The 19,483-nt window shown below is 44.7% G+C and overlaps 1 protein-coding gene and 1 pseudogene across 1 annotated transcript; one reads left to right on the top strand and one right to left on the bottom strand.

Annotated features, from left to right (window-relative positions):
• The first annotated feature begins 1,864 nt into the window (after window positions 1–1,864).
• On the top strand, window positions 1,865–5,775 carry LOC109786721 (uncharacterized; annotated as a pseudogene).
• Window positions 5,776–11,088: 5,313 nt separating this feature from the next.
• Window positions 11,089–11,874, bottom strand: LOC109786720 (uncharacterized). Its single transcript, XM_020345288.2, has one exon. It carries the CDS (start codon window positions 11,872–11,874, stop codon window positions 11,089–11,091), a length of 786 nt encoding a protein of 261 aa, XP_020200877.2.
• Window positions 11,875–19,483: the final 7,609 nt, after the last annotated feature.

Here is a 19,483-nt window from a genome sequence, read left to right as displayed (position 1 = left end):
CGGCGCGGGGTGTGGGGGGGGTGGCGGGGGGAGCCGGTAAGGGAGGTGGGGGCGGCCGCCGGTAGCTAGGGTTTGCCACCGGGCAGCCGCGGGGGCAACACCAACATATGTTTTAATATTTCATTTGTTTAAATTTGGTAGAATCTTCATCTACAAGTTGAGAAGATGGAGAACCTATGTCTATGCATTTGCTGCAGTTCATCCTTTCTAAGGAATGATTATTTTGCTAATCCTTCCTTTTAACTTTGATTAAGTAGTCACCAACGAAGGCGACGCCCCATTCTTTGTCGTCAGGTGGCAGCCAAGGCCGTGCTGCAGTAGTACGCTGACAGCTGCTGCACTGGTTGGCTCGGTTATCGTGGAAGAATTCCGCCTCTGAATGCAACATCCCGCCGTGTGATATTGTGTTTCAAACTTCCAATCACCGTGATAGCTGCTGCAGCCTAAATCACCGTGTAGAAAAATCAACATTGAATGCAATATCTTGTGGTGTCTTTGAGGTTCTGTATGTTATTCGAGGATTACGGCTTACGAGTCCAGCCAAATCCCCAGGACACCGACTCATGGACTAGTCACGCGATTAGTCGATATTTTCGTTTGGATGACAAGTACAACCAGGTTGAAGTTGTTCTCATCATGGTAGTTGCGTGCCTGGGCAGGAACCACTGAAGCTTCCGCCGTGTTGTATGGTCTAGCTAGAAAGCTCCATGGTACTATTCTTGCCATTTCACCATGAAGGTTTAGAAATGCAAGACAAGTACCGACTACTCTTTAAGAAACGAAGTATGAAACAATCGCTTCAGCTGCTGCTGCTGCTGCCGTTGATCTGTGTTTTCTGATTTGCTCAAACCTTTTGTGCTAGGAACTCCAGTTTCCGTTGTATGAAACTCTTGCCATGGATTTCATGAAAAACCTACAAATTCCTGAAGCTAACTGCTATTTTCTTATGAACTCATATTTTAATATATCTGTTTTTGCCGAAACACATTTATTTAAATCTGGTAGAAGTTTCAGGTACAAGTTGGGAAGATGAGGTAATTTTGCATTTGCTACAGTTCGTCATTTTAAGCAATGAGGTAATTCTGCATAATAAAATTGAGACGTTTGCTAATCCTTTTAACTATTAATAAGTGGTCACCGACGATGATGAAGGCGACGCCCCTATTCTTCGTCGGCAGGTAGCAGTCAGGGTCATGCTGTAGTAGTACATGACAGCTGCTGCACTGGTTGGCTCAGTTCTCGTGGAAGAATTCCACATTTGAGTGTGACATCTCGCGCGCCGTGTGAGATTGCAGTCCAATCCTTCCTCGTTAGCAGCAGTAAACATACCATGACACGGTAAATGCACATCACATCATCAGTATGAAGGATGAAGACCCGGTCTATGGTTCCAGTGCTGCTCGTATCTAAATGCTGAAAGTATGTCTTTGAAAGTTGAAACTGAAAGCAACACAAACTAGTGGTTGCAAATGGACAAAGACAGGAGGGCTTATGATGTAAGCATGCATAATACCAGCGTGCTACAATCTGTGGGTTTATAATTTCTACTCTACATGCTTTTGAATTTGGTATTGCTAATACATGTCACTATCAAACACTTGGAAGCTGGAGCGTATCAAAAAATCTCACAAGCACCGCTTCGGATATCTCCACTAATCCACAAAAATATTACACAATAATTAAGGTCTTTGATGCCGAAAGCGCCACTTGTGGCTGCGTTTCCTTTTTATTTGTATTACTGGTACTCGGTGACTTGAACTTGATTCGCGTTTAATAAAATGACTGTGTGCATCCTATAATGCAGAGGTCAGGGTACTCCCCTTCTCGAAAAATAGTGAAGGTCATGCCAAAAGCACCACTTGGAAGCTGGAGCCTATCAAAAAACTATCCTTCCCACCATATAAAGATCGATCGATCGATAAGATATCAGCTCAAAGCCAAAGCATGCACTTGCATCTCTGCCCCATACATGGCCTCACTTGGATTTCCATCTATATCCATACCCATTCTGTTCTTGATCACCTTGCTGCCGACTGTACCCACATCTTCTTCTCCTGGTCCAACCAAGAGCAACGGTAGCGTCACTGATCTTGCTGCCCTGCTTGCTTTCAAAGCACAGCTCTCCGACACTCTCGGCATCATTGCCAGCAACTGGACCACCAGCACGAATTTCTGCCACTGGTTTGGCGTCACATGCAGTCGCCGCCGGCAGCGCGTCACCGCTTTGGAACTGCCGGGCTCCCCCCTACATGGACCAATCACTCCACACCTTGGTAATCTCTCTTTCTTCTCCGTCCTCAACCACAACAATACAAATATCACGGGCTCCATCCCTGATGATTTAGGACGGCTTCGTCGTCTTAAATGCCTATATCCCGGATTCAATGGCCTATCAGGTAGCATCCCAACCACCACAGGAAACTTCACAAGGCTTCGTGTTCTTGCCTTGTATTATAGCCATCTATCTGGTTCAATCCCGGCAGAACTGCAGAACCTGCAGAGTCTTGTCTACTTCAATATCTTTGGGAATTACCTGAGCGGCTCAATACCAACCTATCTATTTAATAATACCCCTCTGATAACTCGCCTGAGCTTCGGCAACAACAGCCTATCGGGACATATACCATCTTGTATTGGCTCCTTACCAATGCTTGAGTACCTTGACCTTCAAGTGAATCATTTCAGCGGCCCAGTACCTCCATCCATATTCAATAATTCTAGATTAAGTGAAATCTGGCTTATATTGAACTACAACTTAACTGGTCCAATCCCTAACAACGAAAGTTTTAATCTCCCAGCGTTGCAACAGATCAGCCTGGGCGGCAACAGATTCACTGGTGAGATTCCGTTGGGGCTCTCCTCTTGTCGCTACCTCCAAACTATCTCTTTCCCATCTCAGTTACCTTTCCTTGGGTTGGAATCACCTTGTTGGTCCAATTCCAGTTGCACTTAGCAACCTTACTCAGCTAGGTTTACTAGCCCTGCCCGGCTATTCATGTTCGGAAGAATTTCGGAAGAATTTGGACAGTTGGACCAACTCACTTGGTTGGATCTCTCACACTGCCAACTAGTAGGACCAATTCCTGACTGAATTAGCATTCATGTTCTTAAACAATAACATGTTCCTTGGATCAGTTCCACGGACAATCGGTAGTACCAACTCTATGATTGAGATTGATATTTCAGAGAACCGCCTAGAGGGAGATCTTAGCTTCTTATCCAGTTTTTCCAATTTTAGAAAGCTCCGGTTTATTCACATCTCTTCAAATAATTTCACCGAGGGCATTCCTAACTATGTGGGGAACCTATCGAGCCATCTGCAGATTTTCGGTGCGTCTGAGAACAATTTTGTCGGTGAACTTCCGGATACGATTTCGAACCTCACGGGTCTTGAATTGCTAGATTTTTCGGATAATCGATTAGATAGCAAGATTCCAGAATCCATCATGATGATGGAGAATCTCCAGTGGCTTGACCTCGACGGAAATCACTTGTTTGGGTCCATCCCACCTCAGATTGCAATGCTCAAGAATATAGGAAATCTGTTCCTTTCCAACAATAAATTGTCTGGTTCAATACCGGAGGGGATTGGTAACCTGACCAAATTAGAATACATGGCATTGTTTGCCACCCAGTTATCATCAATTATCCCATCGAGTTTATTTCATCTTAATAGTCTCATTCTGCTAGATGTTTCTCAAAACTTTTTGACTGGCACATTACCAGTTGATATGGGCTATTTGAAGCAAATTGACAGCATGGACCTCTCTGCCAACCTCTTGGTTGGTAGCATCCCATATTCGATTGGACAACTCGAAATGATAGCCTATCTGAACCTGTCACACAATTCATTTAATGATTCACTTCCAGAATCTTTCAACAAGCTAACTAGCTTGCAAACTTTGGACCTATCACATAACAGTCTCTCTGGTACAATACCAAAGTACCTAGTCAATTTCACCATCCTGACCAGCTTGAACCTGTCTTTCAACAAGCTACCAGGTCAAGTACCAGAAGGTGGTGTCTTCTCAAATATTAGCCAACAATCCTTGACGGGGAATTCAGGGCTTTGTGGTGCTTCACATTTAGGATTTCCAATGTGCCCAAGTAACTCTAAAAGAACTAATAATGGCTTCATGCTGAAAATTTGGCTGCCTACTATCATCATAGCAATTGGACTTGTAGCTTTCTGCATATATGTAATGCTCAGAAAGAGGATTAAGAAGCGGCTAGGGATGTCAGCTTCTCCCGGTATGGTTGACATGCTCACCCATCACCTGGTCTCGTACCATGAGCTTGTTCGAGCAACTGATAATTTTAGTGAGAGCAACCTGCTAGGGTCTGGAAGTTTTGGAAAAGTTTTCAAGGGTCGGCTAAGCAACGGCTTGATTGTTGCAATCAAAGTACTAGATATGAAGCTAGAACAAGCGATGAGAATCTTTGATACAGAGTGTGGTGTACTACGGATGGCACGACACCGCAATCTAATGAGGATACTCAATACCTGTTCCAACTTGGAATTTAGGGCATTGGTGCTTCAATACATGCCCAATGGCAGCTTAGAGATGCTCCTGCACAACTCGCAAGGTACAACACCATTGGGATTCAGTGAGAGACTAGGCATCATGCTCAATGTGTCATTGGCAATGGAGTATCTACACCATGAACACTACGAGGTGGTTCTGCACTGTGACTTGAACTCTAGCAATGTGTTGTTCGATGAGGACATGACAGCACATGTGGCAGACTTTGGCATTGCAAAGTTGTTACTAGGTGATAACAGCTCTACGATCACTGCGAGCATGCCTGGAACTGTTGGCTACATGGCACCAGGTACTATTACTATCTAGCAATTTTCTTGCTCAATCTACTTCTTATTGAACCATTGAGTAATTAGGTTAATCAGGCATGCCTTAATTTCAGAGTATGGGGCTCAGGGAAAAGCTTCACGAAAAAGTGATGTATTCAGCTTTGGAATCATGCTCTTTGAAGTCTTCACTGGAAAGAGACCCATAGATGCGTTTTTTGTCGGAGATATAAGCCTGAGGCAGTGGGTTGTTGAGGCGTTTCCGGCAGAACTTGTCCGTGTTGTGGATGATCAGCTACTACAAGGGTCTTTTAGCTGCAGCATGGAAGGCTTTCTTGTGCCGATATTTGAGTTGGGTTTGGCATGCACTAGCGACTCTCCTGACCAAAGGATGACAATGAGCGATGTGGTTGTGAAGCTGAAGAAGATCCAAGTGGCCTACAATAAATCGATAGCGGCCGCACGGAATGAAGCCAGTCATTGATCAACATTGCTTGATTCGTTCTGCTATATATCAGAATAAAGAGCGAAAACCATGCAACCAAATTTAAGATGTCAAAAAGCTATGATGCAGCTGTTAAGATATGCCACAGGAATATACTAGAACCTTCTAGATCCTATCACTGTACATGGTTTGGTTGAGATAAACCTTAACCGTTTTCCATGTAATCCCTAGTATTCCTTGTGTATCAAGTCCAATAACCCCCGGATGTAATTTCCAGCTTGTATGTTATTACACCATAAGCACCGCAATATAAATACATTGTACGCGCCGTCCTGTGAGGCGTGAGACGCTTCCTGAAATCCTACATGGTATTAAAGCATAGGTTCTTCCTCTTCCATCCAGCGATCACTACCCCGATCTGCACCCACGGCCACCACATCAACTGCTGCTGGGGCTGCCCTAAGCACGACACCCTAAGTGACAAATAAAACTATTATTCCGGAAGGTACGGTTCAACCAAAGTTCTTTTAGGGAGTTAATAGTAATAGCAAGATTAACAATATCGGGTAGAAGAATATAGCTAGCTGAGGTTCCAAACATGCCAAATGAGTTAACCATTTGACATTTGATTTTACATTATGACTAATTTCATTTGATATTTGACTTGTTACCTCACAAGGATGAAGGCAACTACTCCCTCCGTCCCTTAATATAAGACGTTTCTCAACCTAACATAGCTTGCAAAAAATGTCTTATATTGTGCGACGGATTGAGTATATTGGATGATAACACAAAATACGGCTGTATTAAATGAAACAATATGGCTATCTATAAGTTCATTAATCTAGCAAAGCTATTTGAGCATCCATGTACGAAACATAACAAGGTTAGGTTACTGCTCCTACTGTATGAGGAATAAGACCGAACAATCACCTGGCATATAGAAACTCTCGAAAGAATGATAGTGATTTTTCGGGGGTCTTTCACAAAGTTTTCTAGATTGCATCAACTTTAGTTGAACCATATAGACACTTTCGTCCATATATAAAAGTATTCCATCAGTATCCTTAGCATATCCCAGTATAAATAACTTTGCCTTCTTTCCTTCAATCTGAGCAGGTAACCCATGAATGTTATGCATTTCAATGGTCTGCCACAAAAACTATTTGTTAACACTCTGGGAATTGACCTCCTTTTGCCACATTTGAATGGTATGGCCATTTGTTAACCCACCAACTGCTGCTGGAAGTGGCCCTCCGGATCTTTGGGTCAGCTCGAGTGAGCGAACTAACAACGACCCCCAAAAAAAAACAGAAAAAAAAAGTGGGTGAACAATGGAGGTCAGAGGTCAGACTACTATGCAGTTCAGCAAGTTTTTTTTTATGTATGCAGTTCAGCAAGTTTATTTGTAGATTAAATACATCGGCATTATTAGCCTTACTCTTCTTTTGTTGTCAACCAGGGAAAATAAAATTTACTCGCAGATAATTAACTATTACTCCCTCTTTAAAGAAATATATAGAGCGTTTAGATCACTACTTTAGTGTTCTAAACGCTCTTATAATTTTTTTACGAAGGGAGTACTAGTATCGAACCTGTGGTATAGTGTGTCTGTGTGTGAACGAGTACCCTGCCGCTGTGTGAAAAAAACCCTATATATGTGCATGAAACCCTACATATTTGTCTCAGTATAAGCAAAAACCCTATCGGATAATTAACTATTACCCTGCCGCTGTGTGGAAAAACCATAGATTAAAATAGCCCGCGAAATAGCCGCTATAGCTGCGCTATAACTGCCCGGGAGCCTCGCCGCTACGCTATGGCTGCTGCCGCGATATCCCCCACAAATCCCTCTAAATGGCTCAACAATGAGCAAAACCCTCTAGAAATAATCTCTTCCACCAGAAAAATTTCCGCTATTTGCTGCGATTGCCCGCTATGGCGGCCGCTATAGCTGCTCGGAGAGGCCGCCGCGAAATCATTTCTCCCGCGATTTTAATCTATGGGGAAAACCCTACATATGTGCATGCAACCCGAAGCACTGCATATTTGTCTCAGTATAAGTAAAACTTACCCAGTTGAAGTGAATCTCGAAGCAACTGGAGCGAGCAATGTCAATTGTACTAGGGGATCATGCACAATTTCCTTTCCAAGATGTTCTTCCTTTTTTTATTATTCACGGAGATTTACTCACCAGGTGTTAATTCTAGTGAACTATCTTCACGTCGCTTAGTTGGCTCCTTCATTTCTCCACTCTGCGCTAATTTGAAAATGTTTGAGCAAGCGGAACCTGAATAACTGTGTATATTCTCTCTGTGGCATAGAATAGTTGCTTTTAAATAACCGTGGTGGTGGCATGGAGTTTCAGTTTCGTCGGTCTAATCTAACACTATGGATCAGTTCTCGCTGCCATTACTACTAGAGCAAAACCGTTTGGCAAGGCGGTGCTCAATTTTCTGCAGCAAAACCAAATGTTACCCCGTGTCTCTAGTCCTCTCTGCTCTAGTTGAAGATGAATGCCTTACGACAGACACACACACAGAGGTTCAGGCCATCGTCATTTGGAAATTGATTAGAAACCCACCCAGTTGAATCTGCAAGGAATTCAAGAGCACTCCTAGTAAATAAAACCTACAACAACAACAAAAAACTCAGTGTTATCTCTCTGCTTTTGCAGAGCTAGGAGCATTCTGAAACATGCTTTTGTTTGAGCTACAAAACACTAGCTAGTACTCCCTCTGTAAAGAAATATAAGGGCGTTTAGATCACTAAATAGTCATCTAAATGGTCTTATATTTCTTTAAGGTTCTTTAAGGAGGGAATAACAGATTTGTGCTGCAGAAATAAATCTGAACAAAAGAGTAAAACCTGAGTTCCTCACTAAGTTGCAACAAAGTTATGATGGATAACTGGCCGCTGTCTGCCAGGATAGGATCATAAAGCCCTCTGCAAACCACATGAAAACAGGCGGGTGTAGCTCATCGATCCAGCCTTGAATTGCAGCAAACCAGTAACACATTCAAACGCTCACAAGTGTATTTTCCACTCATGCCAATATACATACACCACTTCACCAGCGTATGATTGGTAACCAGATCTCAGCAAATTAAGCACGACAGACAACAAAGCATATGTATTCCCAGTATAATGCATATATTTTTGGTCCAAGTATTGTGGGTTAGATCAGGTAGCAGTACTGATCAACATCCCAAATCTCATTCTTTAGGTGACCACATCCAAGTATATAGTACACTGAAAGTACTATATAGATAGCATATTATTTTGGGTTGTCAGAACAGAATCAGATTCAACAAAGCCTACCAAAGTTGAAGCCTGCAGGTCTCTCACCACCAACATATAGCACGATTACAGAAAATTACGGCCAAAGACTTGCTACCGTACAGAAAATAGCTGCTGCTAGGATGACAGAGTCCTCTGGCTCATATGAACCACTACAAAGTACTCCCATTGGTTAGCAGCAACAACCTCATTTCCCGGGTAAGAAAGCCGCGTCTCTGTCATTCAAACATCTACATCACTAATTTTAGTCATGTTAACAACAATATCACTTCTTTACCGACACCGACACCATGCGGACGAGGGTTCGCTCTAGTCGAAGGGATGCACATTTGATTTGATCCAACCCTCTGCCAAGCAAACGATCTAGAATTTGTAAAAAAATGTAAAAATCTAGAACAACTTCCTGGCATTCCCAAGTGCTGCCAAGCACATGCTACATATATTTTCAAACCAGAGCTGTCGAGGAATGCCTTTCTTTTCAAACCAAAGCCGAGCAGACACAAACATACAAATACTTGTGGCAGATACTCTCCTGGCTAAAGAGAAGAGCTGCCAAGCACACGCATGTGGAAAAGGCAAGACATGATGAGATCCGAATTGAAATAATACTAGAATATTAAGCTAAAATTCCATGGATTAGGTAATCAAAAACATCTTGCTACATTACATACTTGGCTAGGCTAAGGCACGATAAACGTTTGCAGATAATAACATATAAACACCACCGACCACGAGGGTTTACGATGCGACAAACTCGGTGGCAACTAACAACTGCGGAAGCCCTTTCTTCACCTGGAGAAAACAGAAGTGTCAATTTGTTAGTAACCTGATGCAGATGCCGACAAAACCTAGTAGTGGCACCTAAAAGTATGTAACAGCACAAGATCAAGGCGTGTGTACAAACTCATGGTCAACTCAGCAACATAAAATAGAGCTATATCATGTCTCCTCAAAAAAGGAAGAGTCATTTCATATTGTTGGCTACATATGACAACAAAATAAATCCTTCAGACTTTCCACACAAATTTCTTAGGTGATGGAGTTGAATGAGGTGACTGATGTTTGTAATAGCAAAATGGGCTAGTAATATATTGCTTTCACAAGAAACAGCAAAACCAAGGGAGAACTCTGGGCATACAACATGTGGATCATCTGCATGTGGAATCATTATTTTACTTAGCCTCACCGGCCTTTTAATTGTTATTAGCATGTGCGGATACCTACAGCCAAATGGACAATACTTTCAGGGTGCATGCTACCCACATTGGCCACCATACATATTATCCAAACACAAGATAAAACAGTACAAATATCACAAACTATATTTGGAAGATCTTACACTTCGTTGTTTCAGCACATTAGCACGCCAAACCAGACGGTCATCCCAACATTTCAGCTCCATTAGTTCCACCAGTGATAGCTGTGCCTAGAAGCATAAGAACTCTAGCAGTTAACAGAAGTTCCACAATAAATACAAATGAACTGACAAATGAGACAGTTAGAAAGATGAGCTGACAAATATAACTTGAGCAAAATAATTCACTTATATAACTTATTTCTACAGATGTGTTAGAAGTCACTCTTGATACTAGCAATAGATAAAACAAAACCGTCTGCTGTAAAATGCAAGGAATATTCATAGAAGCGGTATACTTAGGTACCTCACAATGGCCTGGACTCTTCCTCATGTGAACTCAATCCTCGTTATGTCAATCAGCCAAAATTATGCCAAAACAACAAACTTTTGAAGCAAATATGATATTGGGTATTCTGTTTTAAATAAATGCATGCCAAAACAACAAACTTTCCTCATGGAATTTATTTTTTTGTGCTACAAATGTAAAGAATCACCTGCAGGAGGTATCAAATTTATTTTAGAAAGTATAAATTCAACAGAACTTGTTTTGATGAAGTTGAGATAATAAAAATATAAAAATAGATAAAAATACTAATAGATAAATAATATAGTTAGCTTTGGCGCTAAATCTTGTCAACTAATTTAATCATTAGAAGTTTGATTTGGTATCTTCAAATACGGAAGACAATCATAACGAAACATAACATATAATAATAAAATAGTATGGATACAAATTCATCCATCGAGCAAAGTTGTAATTTCTAACTAAGTTTTATCACAGATAATTGCTTTCTAAGTTCAGGCTGTAAGTGAACATTTAAGAATCACAAGAACGGAATGCAAGAAATCATGTTCATATAGCATAATTAGATTGGGTTACTCCTAAAGTAAAAGACCAAGGATTAGTAATCACCTAGTGGATGAGAACTCGTGAAAGTATAGCAGTAATTTGATATGATTCCATCAAGTTTCCTGACTTGCATTGACTTGGTGTGAACCATATAAACATTGTCATCGTTTGTAGCTAAAAAGATTATACTGGTATCCTCATCATACCCCACCACATAGAGCGATTCACTTCTCTTGGTGATTTTAAGAAGTTTACGCCATGAAACGGTCTTCCGCAACAACCATACTGGAGTACCCTGAGAATCAATCTTTCTCTGCCACATTAGAAGCTTAAGGCGAGACACCGCAGCAAGACCAACAACGCCATGCATCCTCTGCCTCCATGATATGTAAGTTGCCGAAAATAGTCATATACATCTGCATATCAGGAGGGCCCTTAATCACAGTAAGATTCTGTGTGTCCAAATCAAACTCAAGTATGTTGTCTCCCTGTATATGTAACGGCCAGTAAAGTACACTACCAACAAGGGTGCCGGGACAATCAAGCAAACACCCGTCATGCGGAGCCTCCGTAGAGATGAGACCGCCCCATGTGGCAGTCTCTGAGGAGTAAACGCAGACAACGGTTTGCCCCTCTCCGTATATGGACACCAGGACCACCTTGAAGGGACAGGAGTGGCAGCCGCCGTGCACATGGCCCTGGTCGCTGACAGCGCAGAGCACTGCCGCGCTGAAGTAGTGGTCGATGAACTCCGGCGGGATGGCCATGCGGTGCTGCTTGCTGGTGATAGGATCACACACAACAATCTCTTTTTGCACCAAGTCTTTGACGAGGACGCGGCCGTGGCGGGAATCAAGCAGGATGTTGCTGCTGCAGTGTCCAAGGGAGAAGCGCCCAGGGGTGATGCGGTCTGGAAGGGCCAGGACGGGCGTGAACACGATCTGTGTCGTGCTGTAATGGAACAAGCCAAGGAGGGGCGGCTTGCGGTGGTGCGCATGGAACCGACAGAGGAACTTGGGGTCGATGAGGATGCCTCTCCACTGCTTGCAGACGGCTGAAGCGCGGGGGAGCGAGTATAGGTCCTGGGGGAGGCGGAAAAGGATCTCCCAGAGCATATCTTGGTTGTCCGGTCGTCTCCTCTCCCTCCGCGTCGTCTCCCGCGAGGCGGCCCGGAGGCCATCCCCAACCCTCGCCGCCGCTCCCTCCTCCCTCCTCCTCCTCCCTCGCCGCCGCCTAGGGGCGCGGCCGGGCGAAGCCCTGCTGCTGCCGGCGGCGGCAGGGCCCCTTTGTCTCCCCGCTCGGGCGGTGCTGGCGCGGGCCGGCGCCCCGGGCCGGGTCGTGGCGCTGCGGCCGGGCTCCATGGCGGCGCGGCGGGCTGGGGCGGCGCCCTGTCGTCCCTTCCTCCCCCCGCGGCGAGCGGCTAGGCGGGTGGCGCGCGTGTGCCCGAGACGGCGGTGTCTCCTGCGCGGCCAGATCTGGCTCATGGCGGCGCGGGCTGCCGGTGGCCACCTCTGCCGTGGCCGCGGCAGTTGGTGATGGTGGTGCGGGCTGGAGGTTGGAGACAGTGGCCGCGGCGGCTCTTCCGGATCTGGCCTCTCGGCGGCGTAGGCCGCGACGGCTAGGGCTGCGGGCGGCGGCCCTGACCGAGGCCCCCTCGGCTGGTCGGGGTGGCGGCGCAATGGCGGTGGCTCCGGTGGTGCGTGCCCGGCGGCTCCGGCGCTTGGAGCTCGCCGGGCGACGCGGATGGGCAGCGGCCGGGCGTGGCTGCTGCTCCGGCCATGGGCGGCGGCATGGGTAGGTCTCGGTGGCCTACCGGTGTCGTGGCGGCTTCACGGTGGCTCGATGGATCTGTCTGCGGCAACGGCCGGCTTCTCCGGCGTCGGTTTGTCTACGTTCGGGCCGTCTCGACCTTCACCCCATCTCCTCGTCTCCCGGGCGCTCCTCCCATCAAAGGGCTGGCCCTCTCCCAGCTGCGGTCCACCACTCGTTTCGCGCCCGCTGCCGTAGGACAGAGCTCGTCTCGCGCACGATGCAGCAGGACCGAGCTCGTCTCGCGCACGATGCAGCAGGACTGACCTCGTCCCCCTCTCGTTGCTGCAGGACCGAGCTCATCTTGCGCTTGGGGCAACAGGATGGGTCGGTGGATGCCAGTTCTGGCCGACCTATTGGGTCTCGACGCTGGGGGTCGTCCAGGGGCGCGAAAGGTGAGACCTTTCCGCTCGTCTCTTTCGTTGGGGTGCGGCGGGTCACGGGTGAGGTGGTGTCGAGGTCTTGGATGATGGGGTGGCGGCCCTGGTGGTGGTGGTTCCGTGATGCTCTTGGACAAAGCTCGTGCCTTGGTGCTGCCCAGTCACCATGGTCGTGTGGGCGGCGTGGTTGCCGGGGTGTGGCGTTCGGTGGCGGTGATTGTTGGCCGAGGTGAAAACCTGCTCTATCTTCGGACGGACCGGCGGCGGCGAAGATCGTTCCCTTCTTGAAGGCGTCGTCGCGACTTTCATTGCCCGTCATGCGGCTTCGGTGGAAACTCTGATCCTTGGATCGGGCGGTGGCGGCGCTCCGGCGTCGTATCCTTCCTGAAGGCACCGCCTTGGAGCGCATGGTTCGTCATATGTAGCTTCATATCTTCGGGGCGGTAGTGCTAGGAGTGGTGTTGCTGCGCTCAGCGCCTTTGTATCCTGTCTTGGGTGTGTGCGTGTGTTGCGGTGGCGTGGCGTGTGGTTGTACTGGATGCTTGTGGTTTGGTGCTTTATATATAAAACGGGGCGAAAGCCTTTTTCGGTATCTTGGTTGTCCGGTAGGGAGGCGGGCTGCTCCGGTGAGGTGCCGCGGCGGCCGGACATGTCGTCGACGTCCTTGCTGGCGTAGGTCTGGGGACGGAGGCACTTACCGCGGCGATGGCAGGTCACTCCGGCGCCATCCTCTTTGGCGTCGATCTGGGGACGGAGGCGGGTGGTGCGTGGGTGGGTCACTCCAGATCCCTCGTCGCCCGCGTGGATCTGGGAGCGGAGGCGCTCGCTGCGGCGGCGGGCGGGCATCACGGCGCCACCCTCGCCGGGGTGTAGGTGGCTCATGCCGACGCCGCCAATCCTTTATCTTTCTTTTTGAATCTCGCCAAGACTAGCTATCTGGCTAGAGGAACGCACGAGACTCTGGGGTTTCTTTCTGTCCGCGTACTGGGTTGGGTTGGGCTTCTAGAGGACCGGCCCGGTTGGTTCTCTTCTTCTTCTTCTTCTTCTTCTTCTTCTTCTTCTTCTTCTTCTTCTTCTTGTGTAAATAAAAGAAAGAAGTTTGCCTTAAAAAGGAAAAGAATAAGTGAAAAAATGGAGTAAAAAATTAGTCAACAATTGTATTTTCAGCTTCATGTCAGACTATGCACCACAGCAAGTTAATTCGTTTGTTCAGTACACCGGCATCTTACCCTCTCTCTTCTTCTTCTTTTAACAAGGGAGAAGAAAATTTGCTTCCAAATAATCAACTAATAGTATCCAACCAGTAATAAAATGCGCGTGTGGGAGAAAAATATTGGAACGAGTACCTTGCTGTTGTCTCGAAACCTTTATATACGTGCATGCATCTCTACGTATTTTTCCATATAAATAGAACACACCCAGTTGAATTGAATCTCATAGTACTAGTGGGTCATGTACAATTTCCTCACTAGTTCTTTTTTGGTAATACTTGCATATCATGACCAACCGCCAGTCGGGAATAGTTCGATATTTGATGTCCGATTGTTGGTCGGGGAACCTTCTTTTTCCTTCTGACTGCTGGTCAACGATTAATGTCGACCGACTACTAGTTGCCAATTGGGCCGGCCCGTCTGTGCGCGCGGGCCAAAAACTTAGCGCCCAGCCTACCTCATATTTTTTTCCATCCGGCCTACATGTGCCACGACCACACCCAGATTCTCCAAACCTAAATCCTCTCACGCACTCCCTCGCTCAGCCGCCGACCACTAGATCTAGCAGCCCGCACGTCGTCGCCACTCACCAGCACTCCTCGGAATATCCCACTATAGTTCCACTGTCTCCCATCCATCTTTCATTGTCGGGAGGGACACCAAGAGTGCTATGCATTTCAATGTTCTTCTATGGAACCCACATGACAGGACCATCATAACTGACGTCCCTTTGCCACATTGTAGCAATAACATATTTGAGTGTGAAGATAGGGCATTGCTACATGATGCTTCCATACAAAGGCACTGTTTGCCAAACGGAGTAGGAATGGGCTGCAGTATCAAGAAACTTCACCAGATCTGAGCTCAAACGAGTTGGTGTTCTCGTACTCGCAGCCACAGTAGATAGGCACGACGATAAGTATGAGTTACATGAATTGAATTCTTGATCCTTCCCAAGCGCATGGCCCAGTTGGCACCCAACTTCTCTTTTGTTTTAACTTTCACTGTATAGGGAAGACTCCCTACTTGAGTTTTCATTTCATAAGGAGTAGATAGATTGTAGGCACGCTTAGCACGAGGATAGCAAGTCAGACCTCATGCCTTTTCCTTGTGAGGAACTTCCAATCTATTCATCTTTAATTGACCTCATGCCAGTGTGACCTTTTAGTTCATCAACATAGGTCTTGCATTGTGTTGTCTCTCTACCTAAACTACACCTTAATGTTCTCAGAGACTATGAGATCTCACTTATATACCATCTGGCCAAGGATGGACACATTTACCTGCGCCTTTAATCCATAGAGCATAGATAACACAATTAATGCCTCCAACAGCCAATCCACAAGTACTTTGATCCATAGATCTCGATTGCATCTTCATAGAATCATCTCACACACAATCAAGGACGAGATATACCCTAATGCAAACATAATCATGGATGGCATCAGCTATGCATCCATAAGCAATGACTCGCATGACTGCTATAATCTTCAATAATGAACTTTCACTTGCTGCTCCTGTTGCATACGTTATCGGCTTAAACCAAGAATCATGTTTATCCACAAGTTTTGGAATGATGTTCAAGAAAGATTGGTGCATCCGAATCAACGCTGAAAATATTAAGGGGGTTATACTGCATTCGGTGCAAAGTAATCCCTCACTAAGAACCAAGCCTCTCCCTCTCTTCAACATCATTGACCCATGACCCTATGTCGAAGAAACAATCTTCGATCAAACTCAGAACAAGATATTGGTCTCCTAAAATCCTCCTCAATAACGACCACGACAAACGCCAATTCCAATTAATCGTCATCTTCTCCCCCTTGAACAATGAAACATCAAATATCATCTCCCACAACTTCTTCATCTAGACATAGGAGAGGTTAATGATCTATTTGAGACATTTATTTGATGAGAAAGAAAAAAATGAAAAGAAAACACAGAGGCAGTTTGACATACACCTTGTGACTGGACGTGGTCGGAGCACCAGCTATGGCCCCAAGGCGATGGAGGACACCAACGATGCTTTCTAGCAGGCCGCACAGCAGGCGGTTCCTAGGCATTGTGGCGGCAAACGTGGTTGGGAAGTAGGGGCGGCAATGGAGGTGGCAGCGGTAGTCTATCACCGCAGCAAAAGGGGCCAACCTTGGCCCGATAGTTGTCGTACGCCGACAGTGGAGCTCAACCTTAATTGGTTTCCACTTAATTGTAGGTATACCAAATAGTATAATTGAACAAATGCAATCCAATATCACTAGTAGAAAACAAGGCTTTGGTTGGGGCCTGGCCAGCCCATTAGTCCCGGTTCAGCCACGAACCGGGACCCATGGGGGCATACATCCCGGTTCGTGAGCTCAGGGCCGACCGGGGCCTCGTGGGCATTGGTCCCGGTTCGTCTGGACTCATTTGTCCCGGTTCCTGGCACGAACCGGGACCAATGGGCCTCGCTCCTGGCCCACATACATTGGTCCCGGTTCATGGCTCGAACCGGGACAGAAGGGGGAGCTTTAGTCCCGGTTCGAGACACGAACCGTGACAAATGAGTTGCCTATATATACCCCCTCGCCGCAGCAGAGCACTCCACAGTGCTCTGTTTTCTGGCGGGCGAGGGGAGGGCACTTGGGTGATCTAGCTCACCTCCTATGCACATGAGGTGTTTGATGAAATGCCCGAGCCACACTAGTTAAGCTTTCTCCTCTCGAAGCTCGACCTCCGAGCTCAATTTTCCCCGAGATTTGTCTAGGTTTAGCATTCTGTCACGTCTCGTCCCCATCTTCACCGCCGTCGATCGCCCGCGTCGATCTCGTTGCCGGCACCACCGTGGTGAGCCTCTTGTTCTTATCTTCTTTCTGAAAGAAAAAAAATCTTACTTCAGATAGATACTTGTCTAATTTTCTTACTTTTATTATTCCTTGTTATTATATAGTGCGATGGTTTTGGTATCCGCTCCCGTCGGTCCTCGTCCTGTCTATGATTCGGATGTGGTATATATTATCTTTTTATAAATATTTGGTTCATTTATTGTTTATGACAATTATGCCGACCAACGTGACATAGATTTTATTTATCTAGGAGGTGGTTGAACCGGAAATTCCAACCGACCCTATTGTCGAGAGGTTAAATTTAGTTGAAAAAGAAAACAATTACTTGAAGGAAAAAATAAAAAAATTGAGGAGGAGAAGATGATATTGGAGTTGCATGTTGCGGATATCGTCGATGATCACAAGATCAAGATGGATGCAATGCGGTTGAAGATTAGAAAGATTAGAAAATATGCCATTCATACCGAGGCTTGGTATCATTATGCCGTTGGATCAATTGTTACCTTGGTTGTCATTATGATCGCATTTGTTGTTGCATTGAAAGGTTTTACATAGTTTCAATGTATGGTTTAACTAGATGCTCTGGAGAGCTATATGTTGTTCAATGAGAACTATGTATGTACTTTGTTTTTAATGTGATGATGAACTTCTATTAATTTGGTCACTTATCTATCCATGTGAATCTGTAATGGTTTTTGACAGACATAATTATATATAATGCACGGAGTGCATTCAGCTTTTGCCGTAACCCTCTCAACTTTTTAGCACATGCTATGTGGGTGAAATGATGATATCATGTCAACTTTCAACCTTTTCAGAGTTCATTTGTATTGCTTTTCAATTTGAGGGTCAATTAGTTGATTCCTTTTGCTATTAGAGTTTCATTAAAGTTTTCTAATTCATTTTTTCTATTAGAGTTTCATTAAAGTTTATTTTATTTCTACTTATTTATTTTTTTTCTTTTTTTTGCTTTTTATTGATTTTATGAAAATTCTTTTTTGCTTTTAATGTTTTGAACAGAAAATACTTTGATAATTTTAGTTGTATAAATTTTATATAATTTTATTTTGAGCATTGCATCATTCAAAGCCACATTATCAATTTTCAACCCTTTCTGACTTCATTTGTTATTTTTCATGCATTTACTGATTTTTTTCAGCTATAAGACCCTGAAATTCAAAAGTATTTCAAATGAACTCTGAAAAGGTTGAAAGTTGGCATGGTATCATCATTTCACCCACATAGTTGGTGCAAAAAAGGTGAGAGGTTACGGCAAAAACTAGATGCACTTCGTGTACAAAACGGACAATCTCTTTCGAAGTATCAGGGTTTCATACGGATACTCATTTGTTACAAAGGGACTTCATTTTTCTGAACTTATTTGAACTCCAGACTTTTTGTGTGTTGAAAATGCACCATTCAAAGCCACATTATCAATTTTCAACCCTTTCTGATTTCATTTGTTATTTTTCATGCATTTATTGATTTTTTTAGCTATAAGACCCTGAAATTCAAAAGCATTTCAAATAAACTCTGAAAATGTTGAAAGTTGGCATGGTATCATCATTTCACCCACATAGCATGTGCAAAAAAGTTGAGAGGGTTACGGCAAAAACTAGATGCACTTCATATACAAAACGGACAATCTCTTTCGAAGTATCAGGGTTTCATACGGAAACTCATCTGTTACAAAGGAATTTCATTTTTTTGAACTTATTTGAATTCCAGACTTTTTGTGTGTTCAAAATGCATCATTCAAAGCCACATCATCAATTTTCAACCCTTTCTGACTTCATTTGTTATTTTTCGTACATTTACTGATTTTGAATGGAAAGAGCAAGATGCATGGTGTATTTTGTCCAAGTTTAACTACTTTTTATGGCTGTTGAAGCATTCTCACATGTTATTGCTCACTTTTAACTTCCAATGCTACAAACAATATTATTGGTCACTTTTAACTTCTAATGCTACAAACAATATTATTGGTCACTTTAAACTTCCAATGTTACAAACAATATCATTGGTCACTTTTAACTTCCAATGCTACAAAAAATTGCAACATGAGGACTTGCCCTGATTTCTTCAGCGCACATTTGTAAATAAACTACCAAGTAAAACTCCCATTCTATACATAACATATTGAACACTAAGTTCAATTGTGCCCTATCCATTTCTAATAAATATATCAATTTGTAATAATAAATCAATTTCTACTAAATATCACAGTACTAATATAAAAAAAACTAGCACTATCCATTCACCCATCTATGAAATAAATCAACTGTGCACTAAACCAATCATCTACTCCATCTTTAAAAAAAAATCTGGCTCACATCTATCAAAGGGAGACGCTTGGGAAGGGGAAGAAAATTCACGATGGGAAGAGGGGAGATCTCACCTCCTTGTCGGAGTTGGCGTCGGCCACTCAGTTCCGGCGGTGAAGAGCGGCGGCGTCGGGCAGCGGCGACGGCGGTCGAGAAGGGGGTACGAAGAAGAAGGGGG

Source organism: Aegilops tauschii, chromosome 3 (assembly GCF_002575655.3).
Source record: "Aegilops tauschii subsp. strangulata cultivar AL8/78 chromosome 3, Aet v6.0, whole genome shotgun sequence".
NCBI lineage: Eukaryota > Viridiplantae > Streptophyta > Magnoliopsida > Poales > Poaceae > Aegilops > Aegilops tauschii.
Note: the sequence above shows the minus strand (reverse complement) of the source record. Positions and strands in the feature narration are given on the sequence as shown.

Coding starts and splice junctions, on each gene's coding strand:
- LOC109786720 (XM_020345288.2), bottom strand. CDS start 11,874: ATGCTCTGGGAGATCCTTTTCCGCCTCCCCCAGGACCTATACTCGCTC.